Raw genomic sequence first — 25,176 nt, forward strand, 5'->3', positions numbered from 1 at the left:
AACGAAATCATAAATTATAACATAAATAACTATAAATAATTATACCAAATAATAATATAATAATAATAAAAATTATTCAATAATGTAATCAAATCAAAAACACTGAAATTTGCTCAGTTGCCAGAATTGTCGCTGTCATTACTTTTAGTGTTTGATGACGGATTTCCCCACAAATCACTGACGCTCAATTCTGCAAATGATTCTAATTTATTATCGCTGTTTTCTAGCTGGTCTAAAACCACTTTTGATGTAAAGGGACGGTTTTGGTTGCTATGGACAATCTCCAGTTTCCAGGCAGAAAGAACAGTATTTATAATATAAAACTGCACGCAGGACACTGGACAGACCACTAGGGACAAAGGGGATGTGTAATTATTTGATACAGTACTGTAATCTGTAAGATTACAGTATACTGTATCTACAGTGGCTTGCGAAAGTATTCGGCCCCCTTGAACTTTTCAACCTTTTGCCACATTTCAGGCTTCAAACATAAAGATATAAAATTTTTATTTTTTGTGAAGAATCACCAACAAGTGGGACACAATTGTGAAGTGGAACGAAATCTATTGGATATTTTAAACTTTTTTAGCAATTAAAAAACTGAAAAGTGGTGCGTGCAAAATTATTCGGCCCCTTTACTTTCAGTGCAGCAAACTCACTCCAGAAGTTCAGCGAGGATCTCTGAATGATCCAATGTTGTCCTAAATGACTGATGGTGATAAATAGAATCCCCCTGTGTGTAATCAAGTCTCTGTATAAATGCACCTGCTCTGTGATAGTCTCAGGGTTCTGTTGAAAGCGCAGAGAGCATCATGAAGACCAAGGAACACACCAGGCAGGTCCGTAATACTGTTGTGCAGAAGTTTAAAGCCGGATTTGGATACAAAAAGATTTCCCAAGCTTTAAACATCCCAAGGAGCACTGTGCAAGCGATCATTTTGAAATGGAAGGAGTATCAGACCACTGCAAATCTACCAAGACCTGGCTGTCCCTCTAAACTTTCAGCTCAGACAAGGAGAAGACTGATCAGAGATGCAGCCAAGAGGCCCATGATCACTCTGGATGAACTGCAGAGAACTACAGCTGAGGTGGGAGAGTCTGTCCATAGGACAACAATCAGTCGTACACTGCACAAATCTGGCCTTTATGGAAGAGTGGCAAGAAGAAAGCCATTTCTCAAAGATATCCATAAAAAGTCTCGTCTAAAGTTTGCCACAAGCCACCTGGGAGACACACCAAACATGTGGAAGAAGGTGCTCTGGTCCGATGAAACCAAAATCGAACTTTTTGGCCACAATGCAAAACGATATGTTTGGCGTAAAAGCAACACAGCTCATTACAGTCAACACACCATCCCCACTGTCAAACATGGTGGTGGCAGCGTCATGGTTTGGGCCTGCTTTTCTTCAGCAGGGACAGGGAAGATGGTTAAAATTGAGGGGAAGATGGATGCAGCCAAATACAGGACCATTCTGGATGAAAACCTGTTGGAGTCTGCAAAAGACCTGAAACTGGGACGGAGATTTATCTTCCAACAAGACAATGATCCCAAACATACAGCAAAATCTACAAAGGAATGGTTCACAAATAAACGTATCCAGGTGTTAGAATGGCCAAGTCAAAGTCCAGACCTGAATCCAATCGAGAATCTGTGGAAAGAGCTGAAAACTGCTGTTCACAAACGCTCTCCATCCAACCTCACTGAGCTCGAGCTGTTTTGCAAGGAAGAATGGGCAAGAATTTCAGTCTCTCGATGTGCAAAACTGATAGAGACATACCCCAAGTGACTTGCAGCTGTAATCGCAGCAAAAGGTGGCTCTACAAAGTATTAACGCAAGGGGGCCGAATAATTTTGCACGCCCCACTTTTCATTTTTTTATTAGTTAAAAAAGTTTCAAAAATCCAAAAGATTTCGTTCCACTTCACAATTGTGTCCCACTTGTTGGTGATTCTTCACAAAAAATAAAAATTTTATATCTTTCTTGAAGCCTGAAATGTGGCAAAAGGTTGAAAAGTTCAAGGGGGCCGAATACTTTCGCAAGCCACTGTATACTGTGTGTCTTACTTTCTGAATTTAGCACCGAACTCCATCCCCGTGCGTCGCAATGCTCGCAGGGAACGGAGCTCGGCACTGTGAATTGAGCGAGACACGGCAGCTCGCAGATCACAGCGTGGAGACATCGCAGGATCCAGGGGACAAGGCAAGTAACCTCTACAAGGATCCTGCGATGCAATCTCGAGTCTGGCTCGGGGTTACCGCTTTTGGTATTGAAAATCCACCCCGAGCCAGACTCGGGAATACTGCTAGGGGGGTTAAGAGTTCCCTTCACTGCAACAAAAGGGGCCAAGCCCAAGCCCTGCAGAACTACCCTATACCATAACCCCCTCCACCAAAGGATTTGTACCAGTACACAAAGCAAGATACATAAAGACATGGATGAGCAAGTTTGGGGTGGAGGAACTTGACTGGCCTGCACAGAGTCCTGACCTCAACCCGATAGTGCCTGACCTCACAAATGCTCTTCTGGAAGAATGGTCAAACGTTCCCATAGACACACTCCTAAACCTTGTGGACAGCCTTCCCAGAAAAGTTGAGGCTGGTATAGCTGCAAAGGTTGGACCAACTCAATATTGAACCTTATGGACTAAGACTGGGATGCCATTAAAGTTAATGTGCATATAAAGGCAGGCGTCCCCATACTTGGGCTTGAGGTTATGCACTAATTGTAGCATTTTCTCTAGGTCTCTGATTTTGTGTGGTTATGTTCCGGTGTTCCAGGGCTGAATTAAAGTGTTTGTATGGCCAACAGTGGCGGCCCATCCATGAGGGGTGCACAGGCACCGCCCCCTCATCCATGCATCCGGCCCCCTTATCTACATCCAGGGTGCCAGATGGATAGATTCCAATGGCGGGAAGTGTTTTTTTTATGCACGTGATTAGAGACAGAGGCTCTAGTGGGCTTCAAAAATAGGTGGGCTCTGAGAGCAGAGCACTGCGCCCGAAGCCCACCCAGTTGTGTGACAATAGCGAATGAATATTCTCTGTTGTAACCTGAATTCTCCTCCCGGCCAGTCAGGAAGCGGGTCATGAGACCTGTCACCCAATTGGCCAAAAGGAGAGCCGATTGGATTGGCCGCCAGGAGGAGACACTTGGGAGCCGAGACATCAGCTACCCGCAGCCTGGAGAGAAGACGACAAGAGCGATGCCCGGAAGATAGGATAAGTGCAGGGCCCTGACTGACGGGGGGAGGGGGCTTTTGTGCAGTCCGTGACCCAACCAGGGAGGGGGGGGTGGGAAGATTGTTTGCGCCCCCCCCCCCCCCCCAAAAAAAAACAAAAAAAAAAAAAACACCACCTGCCACTGGTGGCCAAAACACTTTTTGTTTTGGATGGAATACAGAAGAGTTATAACTCCCATTAGGCTATTTTTGTTTTGCCCGCTTCCGGCTGGGGAGATTTGCCTTCACTTCCATTTCTGCAGATCCAAAAGGAAATGCAGGGACATGGGTTGTGAAAGACTTGAGAAATCTTTGGGAATCGTGTGAAGAGCAATGAAGCATTGTGGTGCATATTGGGTGTGCCCAAATTGCAATTAGAGCAGAAAGAGCTTAAAGGGGTATGATAAAAACCTGAGCCTTCTCCGCTCTGGGTCAAGAGTGAGCAATGCGGAGAGTGCAGGGGACAAGAGTGCATAATGCATAGAGTGCAGGGCTTAGAAGTAAGTAATGCACAGTGTGCAGTGGTCAGAAGTAAGTAATGCACAGAGTGCAGAGGTCAGAAGTAATTAATGCAAGTGTAAAGATTATGTAATTCACAGCATGCAGGGGTTAGGAGTAACGCAGAATACAGAGATCAGGGGTAAATAACATACAGAGTGCAGGGGACACGTGTAAGTAATGCAGAGAGTGCAGAGGTCAAGAGTGAGTAATATACAGAGTGCAGAGGTCAGGTGTAACAAACAGAGGGCAGGGGTCAGGAGTAAGCAATGTACAAAGTACAGGGGTCAGGAGTAAGTCATGCATAAAGTGCAGGAATCAGGAGTAAGTAACATACAGCGCACAGGGGTTACAAGCAAGTAATGAACACAGTGCAGAGGTCAGAAGTAAGTAATGCAGAGTTCAGAATAAGTAACGTACAGAGCGCAGAGCTCAGGGGTAAGTAATGCATAGAGTGCAGATGTCAAAAGTATGTAATATAGAGTACAGGGGTCGCAAGTAATATACAGAGCGCAGAGGTCGGGGGTAGGAAATGCAGAGAGTGCAGAGCTCAGGAGTAAGAAATGTACAGAGTACAGGGATCAGGAGTTGGTATCGCACAGAGTACAGGGGTCAGGAGTAAGTAGCGCACACAGTGCCTCCCAAGCAAAAATCCCCCTCTGCTCCCAATACAATCCCCACACCCCCCCCCCCCAAGGTGAAAATTGACCCAGTACAAACATAAGATTTTGCCTTCCATTTTATTTTTCCTTACAAAATCGAATCTCAGTGATGCATGAAGATTAATATGGAGCACATTGCATGGCAGGGCAGGAATGCAAATGAGTAGACCTGGAAAACAATTTTGTGCATTTTTGGTCCACCAAGACTTTAAGGCTGGGTTCACACTTATGTGAATATGATGTGGGTTTCTCAATGGAGCCGGTTCACACATCTCCAGGGCGGACGCGGAGTGCACAGCAGAAGGGTTCTGTGCGTCTTTACCTCCGTTTCAGGTCCGAGTTCAGGCAAAAATTCGGACCTGATTAGCCTCTGAAATGGTGAACAGGGACACACCGGACCCCCTGATGCAAGCCGCTCTGGAAATAGTTTGAACACGGCCTCAAAGTACGTACAAGAGAACAGGAAAGATGTAAGAGCAACTTTATCTTCTCTTTATCTCTTTCCCACCATCTGTCTGATAATCAGCAATGGTAAATTAGAAACAAAGATGTAATTTATGCAGCTGCTGACTTCTGTCCCCACCCAACAGACCAACCATCGGGCTTCTAAACACAGAGCAAAGTAGAGTCCCCTGAAGCTCCTCCTCAGCTCTATGCTACTGGTTCAACAGGGGGCGGCGGAGACAGAAGTTGGCAATTGCATTTAAAAAATGTAGCCAGTCATGCCGTTGGGACTTCTGGCACTCACCAACAGATGCAAGACCTGGGTGATCAATGTTGAAAACACCTATGAGGAACTGCAAGGAAATCTCTCCAAAATGAACAAATTCTCATCTTTGAGAGTTGTTATGGGAATAAAAGTCCTGGTTGGAGGTTTTTCCCATTACTCAGAATGTTTGGATTTCCCCCCAACTTGTATTTTGGTGACAATGGCCACCAAAACAAATAGAGGCAAAACTCTCAGTGGGGACACAGAGAGCAATGAAAAATGTATAACCCTCCCATACTCTAATACACAGCCTTGATGCCCAACCTGTGGCCCAAGAGCCACATATGGCCTTTTGAAATATGGTGAGTGACCCTTGGACCTCAGAGGTGTGTAGTGGAAACATTGATTAGGTTAATAGCACTGATCTCTACTAGCCTAATGTAACATGTTCTTAGTTTTTGATTGTCTTCTGTAGCATATCTGAATATCATAGCTGAAAATGTTGCTTGTCTACACTCTCTGGCCTTCATTTCCTTTATTAACCACTTCAATACCGGGCACTTTCATCCCCTTCCTGCCCAAGCCAATTTTTAGCTTTCAGCGCTGACACACTTTAAGTGACAACTGCGCGGTCATACAACACTGTACCCATATGAAATTTTTTAAATTTTTTTCCCACAAAAATAGAGATTTCTTTTGGTGGCATTTAATCACCACTGGGTTTTTTATTTTTGCTAAATGAACGAAAAAAGAATGATAATTTGGAAAAAAAAAAGCGTTTTTCTTCATTTCTGTTAGGCCAAAATTTAATCTCCATTTCTTTGGTGAAAATAACCCAAATCGGTGCTTATTATTTAGTCTGTAGAAAAGTTATAGAATCCACAAACTATGATATATATATGTAAATCCTGATGTACTGAGGCCCTCATTTCCTCAAGGCCCAAAAACACCAGAAGAGTAAAATTACCCCAAAAATAATCCCCTTTTTGGAAAGTAGACAGTCCAAGGTATTTATTAAGAGGCATGACACGTTTTTTGAAGTTGTAATTTTTTTGTCACTATTTTTTGTAAAATGAAGAAGCAGAATAAAAAAAAAATTTTCACAATTTTTTTTCACAATTTTTATTTTTTTACATACAGTCACCAGTGCAGTGCAGTGTCATCATATGTGTGGCGGTGAACAGGGATACTGACCAGTGACTGTATGTATAAAAAAAATAAAATAATAATATTTTTCTTCAATTTTTCTACATTTTCATTTTTATTACAGGTTTGTTTTTTTTTTTACAATTTTTTTGTTCACACACTGTGACCAGAGCAATACAGTGTTACCATAGTAACTCTGGGGAAGTGATCAGGATATTTTTATTTTCTTTTAACACATTATGATTGCTTATACCAATGAATTTCATTGTTATAAGCAACCATTTTTACTGGGCCTGGAGCTTACTTCCGCCTGGGTGTCAGTGGTGAAGCTGAGTGCCTGACAAGCGAAGTTGGGTCAGAGGGAATAGAGTCGGGCACCATCCCCGTTAGTACCCAGCTGGATTGTTGAACCCCCGAGAAGATGCAGTAATTGTGCTGGTTAGAAGACAACTCAACAGAGAAGGATGAACAGCGAGGCGTTTTTGAGTGCAGTTACAAATTGCCTGTGGGATCACCATTGAGGATCGGAGATCGATGTGATTACCTTTTAACCCTTAATGGGTTGACGAGTATTATAGTGTGGGGGCAATCATATCTGGTGAGTTGACACCTATAGGGGAGTGGTGTCACAAACTTTACGTGGTGTGGTGGAAAAGCTTGTTAAGCAGGATCCTCCTTTTATGACTATCCTTATTGAACATCTGATATTTCATTTAATTGAGGACTTTATGAACTGTTTGGACTTTTATTTCTATTCTTATTTTTGGAATTTTATTCTCTTAATCACTGTGTGATATTTTCTATGGCACATGCTAATTGCTTTTAGCGCCACTAATTACTGTATTCGTTTATTTGCTTATCATGGTAGATGTGTTATTATTGTTATTTGATTTATTTAAAGTGGCAGCGTTATTGGATTATTTTGATTTAGATTTACACTTAAGCGTAGTGGTGGGACCTATGGTGTAGGTGGGCTTGGCATTTGGACCCTGTGTTTTAACCATTTTTACTGAATGAAACTGATTTATTCAGTGAGTATTGTTGTGATTAGCTGTGATTGGTCACAGCTAATCACATGGTACAGATGGGCTATGATTGGCCCTGTCTGTATCATGTGATCACTGTGACCAATCACAGGTAGCAACACAATTCTACACGATGGGTGGCATGAAAGGAAGCCATCCATTGTTGACAATTGTCATGTGATCTGCTGTGACTGGCCACAGAGATCACATGACACTGGCAGTGGGCCGGTACACTGATCTGTTATTGGCTGTGTCCAGTGGACACAGCGGGTGACAGATTGCGGCCGCGCGCGAGGCGTGTTTCGGGAGGACGTCATATGATGTCCACCCGGAACAACGAAAGTCCCATCTGCCCGTCATTTTGCAATAGACTAGGTGGGAAGTGGTTAGGTCTGCAGTTTCTGACAATTTTATCAAGCATTACATATAATGAACATTATGCACGGCCCCTTGGTGATAATTAGGCCGCATTTGAGGCCCCCTTTAGCTCATAAGTTGACAACCACTGATCTAAAGCTAAAAAAAAGAAAAAAAAACTAAAGTAGCACTCAGCATAGACCTGATCAGACACGGCACCCTCTTTCTCTGGACTTTAAGTGATGTCATGAGGGGAGTGGCTGTTACTCAGCTCTGCCAGCACAGAGCACCGGAGTCTGAGGGCAAGAAGCAGCATTTTTCCAGAGAGAAAAAGATATTTTGAAGGCCTTTCAATACAAAAATCAGCCACAAATTTTAAAATGTGGAGACTTTAAAAAGATAAAAAGGTGCAACACCACAACTGGGCTTGAAAGAAATCCTGTCTTAAAAAGGAATAGACTATAACGGCGAACCTCCTGAAAATGTTAGTCACATGACTTTTCAATGGCTATAATCATTTTTAAACCACGGACAAAAATAGCATGCAGATGAGGAATATCAAAGCTCCTCATTTTCAGATGTGTTCAGACGCTATGGGATCAGCCTGAACACTAGGCAGTCAGCGTTGTCAGGGTAGGTCAGCAAAGGCAACCTGCAGAAGTCCTTACATTAGTTTTCTCATAAATCTTCATTATTGTCAGCAGGAAATGTAAAATGTACAGGAAAATCCCTGTAACTGATTAGCATTTTTTTTCCCATGGTAAAAAGAGTGAGTCACCCTATGTGCGTCACTATAAAATGTCACCTAACTTGGGGACAAACACTTCTGTGGATTTGGCGGTACAGCGGTGTGGCCGATGATGACATCTCTTGTGTTGTGCTGTCCTCAGAGAGTGGTGTGGTTAGGTATGGCCAGGGTAAGGGACAGGGTTTGTGTTGTGCCTGCACGTAGCCTGGCATGTATGTCACTGCTGAATGTCAGCCAGTGTGCCGGCTGGGTTATTAAGTCCCTATGCCCTTCACAGTGCACAGTTGCTGTGTGTATGGCGAGCTCTGTGACATCTTCTAAGTCACGGAAATCCTAACACACCATCTAATCTGTAGCATAACAAAAGCTTCCTATAAAGGGATTTTGTTTGAGCCTAATCCATCAGAGAAAACCGAACTGTCCCAGCTTCAGTCTACCAAATCCTCTCTCTCTCTGACCCCTTGAGTTCCATGTCGGGAATTAACCTTGAGTGCCATGGAACATAATAAGTGACCAGACTACATTCGGTCGTGTGCCAGAGTCAATGTCAATGCGGGTAAATTGGGTCCCAGTGGCACAGCTTAGCCAGGTTTCCTGTAAAGGTGACATTGTGGAACGATCAGTACTTAGTGTCTGAGAATCTACTTTATGGTGTGCACAATTCTGCAGCTAGGCGGCATCTTTCTCAAAGAACATTGCTTCTGCACAGATGTAATTAAAAGGAAATCTAAATCCAAGTAAAAACGAATTATTTATTGCAGCTTAGCAGTTCTTACATGTGGTGACTGCTTTAGTTTTTTGCTTCTCAGGCTAAGACTTTTTTTCTACAAACATCTGCTGATTCTGCAAGCAGAACCCTGGTGGCCAACCTGTGGCCCTTTTTGTTAGCTTGGGGCCCCTGCAGACAGCAATCTGTGTTTCCCTATTGCCCTGTCATAGCAGTGATTTCTAGCAGTCTCATGTAATATGTCTTCAGTCAATGACTATCTCCTGAAACATATCGCTGTTAGAATATTATTCCAAATTCATAATTCGGCACTTATAGGTGTTATATTATATTCGTGGCAAGCTTACAAAACATATTTGGTTTTGTGATTGGTCATAATAAATAGAGTATGTGTGAATGACCTTGATCAATTGTTTGAAATGATTCTTCATCTAAAGCTGAGTATTGCTAGAAGTTTCTGGTGTATGAGAATGAAATATAAGGTATCTTGGTATAGAATGTCATAAGAAGACAAAAAAACGACAAGTATCTACATAGCTAGAGGAATAATACATATTTGTTTATATCCTGTTAAGCAGGGGAGTTGCTAGGTCTGCAAAAGATCTGGGGCTAGAGCCCATAGCAGCGGTCACCAACCTTTTTGCAGGCCCGGGGGGGAGGGGGGGGGGAGGGCACTCTGGTGGTAAGCAATTTTTTGCGGGCAAAGGCTGGTGTTAGCGTTTCAATCATCATTCAATCATCATGCTTGATATGGTGTCAGAGTGATCGAAGCGCATTGTTTCTATTGTTACATTCTAATATATAATGAAGTGGTTCAACTCACCATAATGCAGAATCAGTGGGAGCACTAGGCGTGTCATTTGCCACCGTCGCCTGTCACCAGATGCAGCTTTTTAACTTGCCACCATCACCTGCCACTAGATGTGGAATGTCACTTGCCATGTCGCCTGCCACCAGATGTGGATTGTCACTTGCCACATCACCTACCACCATTTTCAGATTGCCACGTCACCTGCCACCATTTGCAGATCGTCACTAGCCATGTCACCTGTTACCATTTGCAGATTGTCATTTGGTATGCCACCTGATGCGGATTGTCACTTGCCACGTTACCCGCCACCATTTGCAGACTGTCACTTGCCACGTCACCTGCCACCATTTGCAGATTGTCACTTGCCACGCCACCTGATGCAGATTGTTACTTGCCACGTCACCTGCCACCATTTGCAGACTGTCACTTGCCACGTCACCTGCCACTAGATGTGGGTTGTCACTTGCCAACTGATGTGGATTGTCACATAATTGTACACAATGGGTGGCATGAGAGGAAGCCATCCATTTTTGACAATTGTCATGTGATCTGCTGTGACTGGCCACAGAGATCACATGACACTGGCAGTGGGCCGGTACACTGATCTGTTATCGGCTGTGTCCGGTGAACACAGCGTGAGACAGATTGCGGCCGCGCGCGATGCGTGTTTCGGGAGGACGTCATATGACGTCCACCCGAAACAACGAAAGTCCCATCCGCCCGTCATTTTGCAATAGACCAGGTGGGAAGTGGTTAGGTCTGCAGTTTCTGACAGTTATATCAAGCATTACATATATTGAAGTGCCACCAAATGTGCATTGTCGCTGCATTGGTGGCAGGCTGGCAGCACTGGTCTATTTGGTGAGGGCAGGAAAGCGGAGATGCGGGGCGGGCAGTGAGAGATGATTTAATCTCTCTGCTCCCCACCGCACATCGCTCCCACATTGAAGTGGCCCAGCTGTAAGGGCAGAAGAGTGGTGACATGGAGTGGGCGGAGAGAGATGATGTCATCTGTGCTCGTCCGCCCGCTCCTCTCTCTCCTCCACTTCTAATGCAGCTCGCCGCAGCCGCGACTCTGTGGCAAGAGACTCGGGGCTATGGGCTCCAGATTCGGGGCTCCAGCCTCGATAGCCACCCCCTGGCAATGCCTTTGCTGTTAAGTTAGTTTAGTGTCGTCTCAGTCATATTAATAAGTATTAGTATATAGTTACTTAATGTAGTTAAAGTTGGTAATAATATGTGTTCATATTAGTAGATGTTTGGTTATATGACATTACACGATCAGCACATTACTACTAGTGTTACATGCGGGATTGTCAATCAAACACTATATATGACTCTCTGAGTTAGTATCTCCATTTGTATAGCATATTGCTGAAGTTAGCAGAAATTAATGTGTGCCATACAAGGTTCTAAGTTTTTGTGAGGTTATGACGTTCACATGTAACATATAAAGCCAATGCTTCGATTTTGAAGATCAGACACACACACACACCCGCTAGGAGAGATGACACTGACATGTTCACAAAGACACTTTGACAAGCCGAAACAGCTGATTTCTCCCAGAAGTCTAAGAACGTCATTTCCTGATTCTTTTTGGTTACACAAGACAGCATGGAGACAGAAGGCAGCAGCCATGAAGCACACATGCTTTCCTAAGCTTATTACAGCTTTATGACTATTTATTCTATTTCATATATTTTTACCTACACTGAATTGAACAATTATACTTTTTTACATTGTATTTATGATGCCAACTGTGTGACAATAAACTCACATTTTTTTTTAAGTCAGTCTGACTATCAATGCTATTCATCCAGAAACACCCTTGCGATAAAAGAATATTAGATATTATTTTTATTCTTCAATCCCCAAGAACTCCTATAGCATGTTCACCATCTCTGACAGTCTCCTGCAGCATGTCTGCAATCTCTGATCATCCCCTGTATCATGTCTGCAGCCTCTGACCATCTCTGGTATCATGTCTGCAATCTCTGACCATCTCTGGTATCATGTCTGCAATTTCTGACCATCTCTGGTATCATGTCTGCAATCTCTGACCATCTCTGGTATCATGTCTGAAATCTCTGACCATCTCTTATATCATGTCTGCAGTCTCTGACCATCTCTTGTATCATGTCTGCAGTCTTTGACCATCTCTTGTATCATGTCTGCAGTCTCTGACCATCTCCTGTATCATGTCTGTAATCTCTGACCATCTCTGGTATCATGTCTGCAGTCTCTGACCATCTCTGGTATCATGTCTGCAATCTCTGACCATCTCTGGTATCATGTCTGCAATCTCTGACCATCTCTTATATCATGTCTGCAGTCTCTGACCATCTCTTGTATCATGTCTGCAGTCTCTGACCATCTCCTGTATCATGTCTGTAATCTCTGACCATCTCTTGTACCATGTCTGCAGTCTCTGACCATCTCCTGTATCATGTCTGCAGTCTCTGACCGTTTCACGTCTGCAGTCTCTGACCATCTCTTGTATCATGTTTGTAATCTCTGACCATCTCATGTATCATGTCTGCAGTCTCTGACCATCTCCTGTTTCATGTCTGCAGTCTCTGACCATCTCTTGTACCATGTCTGCAGTCTCTGACCATCTCCTGTTTCATGTCTACAGTCTCTGACCATCTTTTGTATCATGTCTACAGTGTCTGACCATCTCTTGTATTATATCAACAGTCTCTGACCATCTCTCTTATCCTATCTGCAGTGTCTGGCCCTCTTTTGTATTATATCCACAGTCTCTGACCATCTCCTGTATCATGTCTGCAGTCTCTGACCGTTTCACGTCTGCAGTCTCTGACCATCTCTGGTATCATGTCTGCAATCTCTGACCATCTCTGGTATCATGTCTGCAATCTCTGACCATCTCTGGTATCATGTCTGCAATCTCTGACCATCTCTTATATCATGTCTGCAGTCTCTGACCATCTCCTGTATCATGTCTGCAGTCTTTGACCATCTCTTGTATCATGTCTGCTGTCTCTGACCATCTCCTGTATCATGTCTGTAATCTCTGACCATCTCTGGTATCATGTCTTCAGTCTCTGACCATCTCAAGTATCATGTCTGCAGTCTCTGACCATCTCTGGTATCATGTCTGCAATCTCTGACCATCTCTGGTATCATGTCTGCAATCTCTGACCATCTCTTGTATCATGTCTGCAATCTCTGACCATCTCTTATATCATGTCTGCAGTCTCTGACCATCTCTTGTATCATGTCTGCAGTCTCTGACCATCACCTGTATCATGTCTGTAATCTCTGACCATCTCTTGTACCATGTCTGCAGTCTCTGACCATCTCCTGTATCATGTCTGCAGTCTCTGACCGTTTCACGTCTGCAGTCTCTGACCATCTACTGTATCATGTCTGCAGTCTCTGACCGTTTCACGTCTGCAGTCTCTGACCATCTCTTGTATCATGTCCGTAATCTCTAACCATCTCATGTATCATGTCTGCAGTCTCTGACCATCTCCTGTTTCATGTCTGCAGTCTCTAACTATCTCCTGTTTCATGTCTGCAGTCTCTGACCATCTCTTGTACCATGTCTGCAGTCTCTGACCATCTCCTGTTTCATGTCTGCAGTCTCTGACCATCTCCTGTTTCATGTCTACAGTCTCTGACCATCTTTTGTATCATGTCTACAGTGTCTGACCATCTCTTGTATTATATCAACAGTCTCTGACCATCTCTCTTATCCTATCTGCAGTGTCTGGTCCTCTTTTGTATTATATCCACAGTCTCTGACCATCTACTCTTAAGCAGGCCATACATGGTCGAATTTCCAAAGAATTTTCTATTCAAAATCAGAAAGTTCGTTTTTTTTGTGATCCGATGATGCCACCATTGATTTTCAAAATTCGGCCGACCAAGCTTTCAATTTCACCGCATGTTGCTACAGAAAAGAATTTGTGGCTGGGAATCTTCTTTTCTCTCCGTAAATTTTCTTTTCTTATTACATTTCTCGCACGATTCTCCCATCATTGATTATAAAATCGTTCTTTTTCTAAAACTTTCCAACATGTCCGATTCCTCAAATTTGATTGTCGCACGAAAATCGGCCGTTGTTGCAGCCCACTAATGGTGCGAAATTCGTACGAAAATTCTTTCATACGATTTTCAAAAGAAAATTCTTACGAAATTCGAACTGTGTATGGCCGGCATAAGTAAAAAACCCCAGCAGCTGCTCATAGGTGTGTTCCATAAAAAGAAAAAGAAAAACAAAAAAAAAACAAACTGGTAGCAGTGCTAGAAAATAGATTCAGAAATTTTTGAAACAACGTTATGTTGTAAATAAGCCACGCCGTAATGCACTTTGGTTTTGCATTTTATTCTTATTTACACACATATTTATACATTTTATTATTTCGTCTCTTTATAGCACATTGCACTTTTGCAGCATAGCAGACATGCTGCATGTTATTACAGCAAAAAGGAAGGCACCCCATATCATCGTACAACATCACAACGCTCCACGCTGCTGTACAATTATATCAATGAATTGTCACTTTGTACACTTCAGATAAAGTTAAAAAAAAAAAAAACAAAAAAAAAAAAAACAAGGGAACTGTGTGATGCGGATCTCATCACTCCCTACTGGCAGCTCATTGCAGTTGAAACAGTCAGCTACCCGCAAACTACAACGCTCTGGTTTAATGCGCAGACAGTGGGAACGGGCCCTCACTGATTGGAGAGCCATCTAACTCAGCAAGGGGTAAACTGGACCTCTGCAGAGAGACCACTGCTGTCACATCACACCGAGAGCTTGGGTCCTTTTTTAAAACATACTGGCTGGAGACAGGCTTTTTTTGTTTAAAGTGGTTGTAAACTCTTACTTACAGAATACCCAGTGAAGTGACTGGCGATACACAGAGATAAAATCAATCCTCCTACAAAAGTTGTACCTGTTTATCTGCAACCATCTTTTCTCTACATCTGTTCAAAGTGCTTAATTCATAAAGCTTGTCTATGAGTTAAAAAAAGGCTGAGAGCTGAAATGTCACTCTGCAGAGCTCACTGAGGAGAGCTCAGAGAGCTGATTGGAGGGAAGGGTCGCACCTCCCTTCACACAGCACACAGAAACAGAGCCGAGGCTGTCAATCAGCTGGAGGTCACTCTCCTGTCACTATTCTCTTGGTGTTAGGACTCTGATAGCAGAGGAAGGAAGCAGCTGACTTACTGCTCTTAATGGAGAAAAGTATGCACTATAGAGGGATATGCTTTGTTCATATTTCATGTCTGAGGTTTACAACCACTATAACCATTAGCCAACCAGCCACCGCAGTTATACTGTAGCAGGTTGGTACGGCTGCGCAAATCGCCGTAGCGGTATGTTGCTCCTTTAAGACTTCATAGCAGGCACATGCGCGCCGCCGGAGGCACGTTCCTGCCGCGTGTCCCCAGAGCCGATGTGCGTGCCCGGCCAGCGCGATGACCGCTGGGCCCCCGCGATCACTCGTGACAGAGCGAGTATCGGGATCTGTGTGTGTAAACACACAAATCCCGGTTCTGTCAGGGGAGAGGAGACAAATCGTGTGTTCATACTAGGTATGAACAATGATCGGTCTCCTCCCCTAGTCAGTCCCTTCCCCCCTACAGTTAGAACACACCTAGGGAACACAGTTAACCACTTGATCTCATTCTAGTGTTAACCCCTTCCCTGCCAGTGACATTTATACAGTAATCAATGGCTATTTGTAGCTCTGATCGCTGTATAAATGCCAATGGTCCCAAAATAGTGTCAAAAGTGTCCGATCTGTCCGCCGCAATGTCACAGTCCTGATAAAAATCGCACATCGTCGCCATTACTAGTAAAAAAAAATAATAATAAAAATGCCATAAATCTATCCCCCATTTTGTAGATGCTATAACGTTTGTGCAAACCAATCAATAGCGCTTATTGCGATTTTTATATCAAAAATATGTAGAAGAATACGTATCTGCCTAAACTAAAGGAAAACAAATTTTTTTTTGGTGAAATTTATTATAGCAAAAAGTACAAAATATTGTGTTTTTTTTTTTTTTTTCAAAATTGTCACTATTTTTTTGTTTATCGCGCAAAAAATAAAAACTGCAGAGGTGATCTAATACCACCAAAAGAAAGCTCTATTTGTGGGAAAAAAAGAACATCAATTTTGTTTGGGTACAACGCTGCACAACCGCCCAATTGTCAGTTAAAGCGCCGCAGTGCCGTATCGCGAAAAATGGCCTGGTCAGGAAGGGGGCAAATCTTTCTGGGGCTGAAGTGTTTAAACTACTTTCTAAATAAAACAAATCATAAGACTGTGTACACCTTTTGTTTTGATCCATCTAGAATGTTTTAGACCCCTTTCACACTGGGGCGGTTTTCAGGCGGTATTGCGCTAAAAATACCGCCTGAAAACTGCCCCTAAACAGCCGCCGCTGTTTGTTCAGTGTGAAAGCCCGAGGGCTTTCACACTGAAGTGGTGCGGTGGCAGGACGGTGAAAAAAGTCCTGCAAACCGCTTCTTTGGAGCGGGGAAGGAGCGGTGTATTCACCGCTCCTTCACCGCTCCTGCCCATTGAAATCAATGGGACAGCGCGGCTATACCGCGGTAATACCGCGGCTATAGCTGCGCTGTATGTGGTTTTTAACCCTTTTTCGGCCGCCAGCGGGGGGTTAAAACCGCACCGCTAGCGGCCGAATACCGCTGCAAGAACGACGGTACAGCAGCGCTAAAAATAGCGCTGTTGTACCGCCGACGCCCCCACCACCCCAGTGTGAAAGGGGCCTTAATCTGATATAATGTAAAAGTTTAATTGGGTTTTCAGATTTTATTGTGAATAGTAGAGGTCCCCCTTAACATAAAAATAACTTAGGGCTTCCCTGCAAGCACCGCTTCTCTTCCGATGTTGCAAGCTGTACTATAAATGACCGGTGCTAAGCAGGTTACTTGTGCCCTGCAGCATCCATTACTGTATGCAGAGGAGTTCCGCCAAGTGTAAAGACCACGCGGCACAACATTCAAAATCCAAAGACACCAGGGGGCAGCGATGTGAAGCATTGTTAAAAATTAGCAAATATGGGGGGAGTGCAGGTGCCAAAAGGGGAGGGGGAGTTTTTTTTTTCCTTCCTAGCCCATCTCATCACGTGTTGAGGTTGTATGTTGGGTGTATGTTCGTTTGTTATTTGTGATGTTTTTTATTTTTATTTTTTTTATGAAAAAGTAATAATAAAGATGATTTGATTTAAAAAATAAATAAAATAAGCAATTAAACATTAAAGAAAGAAAAGCCAAGCACATGGGATGGGTTTTAAATTTTGGACATAGGGATGATTTCTAATTGCAAAGCCCAAACGGAAAAGTCATCCTCTAAACTCCCTGGAGCCAATAAAAAGCCAACGTATTAACCACCCCACAACAACGGATTTTCCTATTGTCTGTTTATCCAGTGATCTTTGTTTTGTAGACATGGAAAATGTTCATTGTCTAAACAATGAGATGGGATCAATGTGCGGCTGCTAAATTATTCAACTCATTACCTTTGCTAATTATTCTCGTGTGTTTTATCGCTGACAGAAATACACTGATGCTTACCTGCCCATTAGTGAGTGGAAGCAGGTTACTGCGTTGTCCCTCTGAGCGGCTATAAGCAGGCAGGGACCCTCCATCACAGCGTTATACTGAAACAAATCACAAGAGCAGAGTTATAAGTGAGTCCTCTACAGGCATATCAATTATCCATGCATTCGCTTCCATTGCTGGGGGGGATCGTCATTGGTAGTTACTGGGGAAAAGTATGATGTCCGATACTAACACAACCCAACACACACACACACTTAAGCCTCATACACACGATCGGATTGTTGGCCAACAAAGCGTCAGACTTTTGTCCGAAGGGCGTGTGCCGGGAACTTGTCTTGGATACTAACGGTACACAATTGTTGGCCAACAAACACGAATGTAGTGACGTACTATGTGGAATTTCAGCTCTTGAGCACCACCCTTTTGGGCACCTTCTACTAAAGTCAGGTTTGCTGAGCATTGATTCCGAGCATACATGTTTGTACTTTGGACTTTTGTGTGATGGACTTGTGTACACACGATACGAAAATCTGACAACAGACCGTTGTCTGCCCAAAATTTACTAGCCTGCCATCCAACATTGGTGGAAAGTTGGACAACAATTGTCTGATGCAGCGTACTAACGGTCGGATTTTAGGCAAACAGTCTGTCATCACACAATTCCCTGCCGAAAATCCGATCGTGTGTACGAGGCTTAAGGCTACATTCATACCAATTAGTACTGTGCATTAAACACAATCCTGCCTGCACCGTCCTTGGTACAGTTTTTGGTAATCTTCTATAAGGATAAATTAATAAAGTAATACATATAAAACACATCTAAAACTCAATGTACATAAAATGTGTTACATTAAAACAGAGAGGTGTGACCGTAGTCAGACCTTCCTGTTAATCCTCATACTAACCCTCCCTGTAACCCTTTCATTAACCGTTCATGTAATTCCAATACTAACCCTCCCTGTAATCCTAGCACCAACCTTCCCAATAGTCCTAACAATAACTTTTCCTGAAATCCTAACACTAATGCCGCCCACACACGATCGCACATTCCAACAACAAAATCCATGTTTTTTTTTTCCGACGGATGTTGGCGCAAACTTGTCTTACACACGGTCACACAAATCTTGTCGGAAATTCCGAACATCAAGAACACGGTGACGTACAACACGTACGACGAGCCGAGAAAAATTAAGTTCAATAGCCAGTGCAGCTCTTCTGCTTGATTCCGAGCATGCGTGGAACTTTGTGCATCGGAATTGTGTACACACAATCGGAATTTACGACAACGGATTTTATTGTTGGAAAATTTGAGATCCGGATCTCAAATTTTGTTTGTTGGAAATTCCGATGGAAAATGTCCGATGGAGCCTACACACGGTCGGAATTTCCGACAACAAGCTCCCATCGAACATTTGTTGTCGGAAAATCCTATCGTGTATACAGGGCATAAAGGTGCTTTCAGACTGAAAGCGCCGGCCGTTTGCATTAAAACGTCGCTTATTTTAGTGTCACTTTAGCGCTGTTTAAGCGGTCGCTAGCGAGGCGCTTTTAACCCCCCATAAAAGGGTTAAAAACTCCTGAGTCGCTTCAGAAGCACTTTTCAGGCGCTGCCCATTTATCGCGATAGGCAGGGGCATTTTGGGAGCGCTGTATACAGCACTCCCAACCTGCCCCAAAGATGCAGCTTGCAGAACTTTTCCAAACGTCCTGCAAGTGCCCCGCCCGGGTGTGAAAGCACTCATTGCAGAGAATGGGAGGCAGTTTTCAGGCGCTTTACTGGCGCTATTTCTATCGCTAAAACGCCTGAAAACTGCCTCAGTGGGAAAGGGGTCTAACTTTCTATGAAATGATCATACTAATGCTTAACACTTGCCCTCTCTGTTATCCTAACACTAATCTTCCATGAAATTATAACACTAACCCCAACACTAACCCTCCCTCTATCCCTAACACTAACCCTTCCTGCAATCCCAATGCTAAAGCTAATCCTAATCCTAACACTAGCCTCTCCTGTAATCCTAACGCTAACCTTCAATATTAACACTTATGCCGCGTACACACGATCGGAATTTCTGTCGGATAAAACTTGGATGGTTTTTCCGACAGACTTCCGCTCAAGCTTGCCTTACATACACACAGTCACACAAAAGTTCTCTGAACTTTCGTCTGTCAAGAACGCAGTGACGTACAACACTCCGACAAAAAGCTTTAATCGGAGTTTTGCTGGCGGCATTTCCGATCGTGTGTACGCAGCATGGCTGTGCCTGTAACCCTAACACTTGTGCCACCCTGTAACCCTAGCTCTGACCCTCCCCTTAGTCCTAATAATAACCCTTCCTTGTATCTCAAACACTAACTCCCTCTGTAGCCCTAACACTAACCATCCCTGGAATCCTATCACTAACCCTAATCCACATTGTAATCCAAACCCTAATGCCCTGTACACACGATCGGACATTCCGACAACAAAATCCTAGGATTTTTTCCGATGGATGTTGGCTCAAACTTGACTTGTATACACACAGTCACACAAAGTTGTCGGAAAATCCGATCGTTCTGAACGCGGTGACGTAAAACACGTACGTCGGGACTATAAATGGGGCAGTAGTCAATAGCTTTTATCTCTTTATTTATTCCGAGCATGCGTGGCACTTTGTGCGTCAGATTTGTGTACACACGATCGGAAATTCCGACAACGGATTTTGTTGTCGGAAAATTTTATAGCCTGCTCTCAAACTTTGTGTGTGGGAAAATCCGATGGAAAATGTGTGATGGAGCCCACACAGTCAGAATTTCATACAATAAGGTCCTATCACACATTTTCCATCGGAAAATCCGACCGTGTGTACGGGGCATAACTCTTCTTGTAAACCTAACACAAACAGCCCATGTAATCCTAGTGCTAAACTTTGATGTAATCCTAGCACAAAAGTCTCATGTAATCCTGATACTAACTCCTCCCTGTAATCTCATCACCCACCTTTCTGTAATCCTAACACAAATTTTCCCTGTAATCCTTACATTCCTTGTAACCTTCCCAATTATCATACACAAATGATCCCTGTATCCCACACACTAACCCGCCCTGTAACCCCAATACACTTTATAATCCTAACCTTAACCTTCTTTGAAACGCTAAAACGAACCCCCCATGTAATGCCAGTACAAAGCTCAAGTAATCCTGATACTAACACTCCCTGTAATTCTAAAAGTAACCCTCCCTGTAGTCCCAACAACAACCTTACCTGTGATCCTAACACTAACCCACTCTGTAAACCTGGCACTGACCTTCTTTGTAATCCTGACATTAACTTTCCCTGTAACCCTAACACTAACCCTCCCTGTAATCCTAACACTATCCCACTGTAATCTGTAATTCTAATGCCGCGTACACACGATCAGAAATTCCGCCAGCAAAAGTCGGATGTGAGCTTTTGGTCAGAAATTCCGACCGTGTATATGCTCCATCAGACTTTTGCTGGCAGAATTCCAGCCAGCAAAAGATTGAGAGCAGGTTCTCTATTTTTAGGTCGGAAAAAGTTCCTATCAGAAAATGCGTTCGTCTGTATGCAATTCGGACGCGCAAAAAATCATGCATGCTCAGAAACAATTCAACGCATGCTGGGAAGCATTAAACTTCATTTTCTCGGCTCATCATAGTGTTGTATGTCACCGCGTTCTTGACGGTTGAAGATTCAGAGAACTTTTGTGTGACCGTGTAAGGCAAGCTTGAGCGGAATTCCGTCTGAAAAACCATCCAAGTTTTTTCTGACGGAAATTCCGCTCGTGTGTACGCGCCATAACACTAGCCTTCCCTGTAATCCTAACACTAACCGTCCATATAATCTTAACAATAAAAAAAACAATTCCTGACACTAACCCTCCCTAACAGTAACTCTCCTTGTAACCTTCCCAATAATCCTAATACTAACCCTGCCTGTATCTCACACAATAACCCTCCCTTTAATCTTAATACCAACTCTACCTATAACACTAACCCTTCCTGTAATTCTAACACTAACCCCCCCCCCATAATTTTAACACTAACCATCCCTGGGATCCTAACACTAACTCTCCTTTCAATGTAACCCCAACATTAGTCCTGTAATCCTCACACCAACCCCCATCAGACCTGTTATCAGAACACTAACTTTGCCTGTAATAGTAAAGGAGCATACACAACTGGCCGACACCACTGATGCAAATTGAAATGTGGTGGCATAGCGTTGTCAGCCTGCAACAGGAAGTGCTGTTACTGGCAGGATCTCTAAGTAAGAAACTTCAAAATAGATTCCCCCCTAAAATATTTGCTTAAAGCAAGTATATACAGTACAGTGATGCATGATACCAAACATACTGAAATGGATTTACAGTTACATACTGTAAAGTTTGCACTGCTCTACATAAACAGCCCTTAGAGGGAAAGTGAGGCTTTTTAAATATGTTCAGTTCTGGTAATCTGGAATTTTGACATATGCGAGTCCTTAAAATACTTTTATATAATCCAGTTAATGAACATTATGTAATTTGTATAAAGTGGCTCTTCAATGGTAAAAGAAAACACAGGAAAGGATGAAAGTGACCTCTTTTTCACAGCTATAGTGCAATACAGTTCCCTTGACTAGTGTAGTCCAGATGTACCCCAATTTTACCCATACTGTTAGCCACCCATACTCCACCCTCTTACCAACTTAAATAACGAGACCACATCTTTCATCTGGAGTATAAATGGCCATAACAGCCTTTTATTAAACAACTGTATAAAATTACCTCCAATATTAACTTCAATATGAATAACATATAAACTCAGATAAAACAACATGTTTTAAACAATCTGTTGGTCAATGACGGAGCTACCCCAGTTTACCACATATCCACAAGAGGGCACTGCAGGAACATGTTTCAAAACTGATAAGGCCTCCAGCTGTACCGCTCGGAGACAACCCCCTCCCGCAGTGCAACATACCGGTATTCCTTTCAGGAATACACAGGAGGGGCCATACTATTGCTGACCCCCCACCCCTTTTAACCTTTTATTTACCGCTACCGTCACCGACCAACAACAACAAACCAGCCACAGCCCGAAAGGATGAAACCTTATCCTTAAGGGCCCCTCCACACCCTCAAGGCCCGTTCTATTCCTTCCTGCAAACCCATGGTCCAAAGATCCGTCCCCACATCTGTGAGGTGGACCCCATCCCTCCTCAAATAGAGGCCTACATTTATCTCGAGCTCTCTGTGCCGAATCACCATGCCCCCTTGTTGAACCAAAAACCTCCCCACCACCCTGTTGACACGTATACGAGCCTTGTTAATCCTTACCACAGACCTAGCATTGCGCCACGAAGTTCGTGCCACAATATCAGACCATAGTAACAAAGTGTTCGGATAAGTAGTGTGCAAGTGCAACAACTCTGCTTTTACATCCTCTATCAGGTCCCCGACCGTCCTCACCCCCAAATCGTTACCTCCAGCGTGTATGACCAACACATCCGGAGGTCTATCTAGCCAGGCAAATCGTTCCACCTCTGAAACCACTCTGCCCCACATCATTCCTGGTCTCCCCAGCCACTTGATAAAAGCCTCCCTTCTCGATATGCCTAACTGGCGCCCATCTGGTCTCGCATCACCTCTCCTTGCCCCCCAACAAATGTAGGAGTGTCCCAGTATCCAGACGAGGCGTGGAGACACTCCATCTGAAACGAAAAGACAACAAGGCAGGGTGATATCACCAACGCAACAGACCAAAAACACCCACTACCTATATGTGAAAACCAAACTTATACAACATACGGGTTTCATTTATTTTCCATTTATTTATTCATTTATTTATATATATATTATTATTTTTTTTTTTTTATTATTCCACTACTAATTGAGGGCGAATGTATGAACGGAATCTCTTTGATTCCAATCTACCGATCCTCCGCACCGCTGCTTCATCCAACCCGCATCTGGCAGCTTCTGTGGCCGCCCCAATGCGGAAGGAGTGTGAGGCGTATGCCTTCTCATCCAAACCTATCATCGATAAGCATTTTCGAAACACCGCCACAAATTGAAACTTTGAAAGGTAAGCACCATTCTCATGACATAAAAATGGACCCTCACCTACCAGTCTAATCTTCCCAAATTCACCAACCGTCCTCACCGGACATACTGGCGATCCCGGTAATGCATGCAGCCACACATCTATGCCCTTTACCAATTGGTCTGTTTTCGACCTCCTCAGCCGTAAACACACACTTCCCGTGCGTGCCCGCACGTCTTGCACCAAAATACCCCCCGCTTCCTTTTTGGATGGGCTGACCAACTCCCCTACCCGAAACGCCCCAAAAAACGCCAGCGAAAAAGCCGCTGTAAACAGTAAACATTCATAACTTGAGCTGCACACCAACCCTAGCTGATCACAAATTGCCAACAGGTTGGCAAAAGTGACCGGTCTACGGTTATCTCTTTTCTTGTGCCCTTTCCGGTACCCTTTTAATGCCTGCCGTACCCAAAATTCCTTCGTCCAATCCTCCATCCCCTGTAACTTAAACAGAAACGACAGCGCCGCCAATTTCTTACCAATAGACGATACCCCCACCCCATTTTCCATATTCCTGGACACAAAATAAAGGACCAATAATCTCAACTCTCCCCCGTCATCCTTTGCTCCGGATTCCCGTACAAGTCTCAACCATTCACCCCATACCTTCACATAGGCCGACCATGTGGACTCACTCACAGACTGTTGTATCCATCCTGCGATGACTCCAATGCCAGCTCCCAGATCCAACCCGGGCAAGGAATCCCTTCCTTCTCTGCAGCCGGAGCTAATTCCCTGAACTTGTCCCACTGAAAGCGAGACAGTGAATCAGCCAGCGTATTTTCAATCCCAGGTATATGCACAGCATATATAAAAATATTCAATTGCAAGCACCGTAGTACCAACTGTCGCAATAGTCTTATGACAGGTTGAGAAGACGCTGACAAGCGATTGACTACCTGCACCACTCCCATATTATCACAGTTCAGCCGCAACTTTAAATTCTGACAAGCCTTGCCCCATAATTCCATAGCCAGAACTACTGGAAACAATTCCAGTAGTACCAAGTTACGAAGGAAACCTGCTTCAACCCAGGATTTTGGCCATGGTTCTGCACTCCATTGACCCTTAAAGAACGCCCCATATCCAGTAGATCCCGCCGCGTCAGTAACCAATTCTACATCGAAGTTGCTTACCGGACCAGACATCCACACTGACCTCCCGTTGTATTCCGACAAAAATTGATACCATACCTTTAAGTCCTCACGATGATCCTTAGTAAGCCTAATGAAATGGGCCGGTGCTTTTACCCCAGCCGTAGCTGCAGACAGCCGTCGGCAAAAAACCCTACCCATGGGTATGATTCTACAAGCAAAGTTCAACTTACCAAGCAAAGATTGGAGATCCCTCAGCTGTATTTTCTTCATCCCATGGACCCGCCTTATTTCCGTCTGCAGATCCAGTAACTTTCCTTGCGGTAACCTACATTCCATTGCCATTGAATCAATAACAATGCCCAAAAAGCTAATCTCCGTGGTGGGGCCCTCAGTTTTGTCAGCAGCCAGGGGAACACCAAACCGTTCTGCAGTGTGTTGCAACGTTGACAATAAAATCGCACACACACTGGAAGACGGTGGGCCTATGCATAGGAAATCATCTAAATAGTGTATCATAGATTC

General features: G+C 43.7%; 1 protein-coding gene across 1 annotated transcript in view; it reads right to left on the reverse strand.

Annotated features, from left to right (window-relative positions):
* Positions 1-25,176, reverse strand: part of LOC141148803 (dynein axonemal assembly factor 8-like) — a 218,919-nt gene that overhangs the window by 5,477 nt on the left and 188,266 nt on the right. Inside the window, exon 29 of the mRNA XM_073636564.1 lies at positions 17,482-17,567. Within this exon, the coding sequence (XP_073492665.1) occupies positions 17,482-17,567 (86 nt within the window). The remainder of the gene's footprint in view (positions 1-17,481; positions 17,568-25,176) is intronic.

The sequence above is a fragment of the Aquarana catesbeiana genome, linkage group LG06, assembly GCF_042186555.1.
Source record: "Aquarana catesbeiana isolate 2022-GZ linkage group LG06, ASM4218655v1, whole genome shotgun sequence".
NCBI classification, from domain to species: Eukaryota; Metazoa; Chordata; class Amphibia; order Anura; family Ranidae; genus Aquarana; species Aquarana catesbeiana.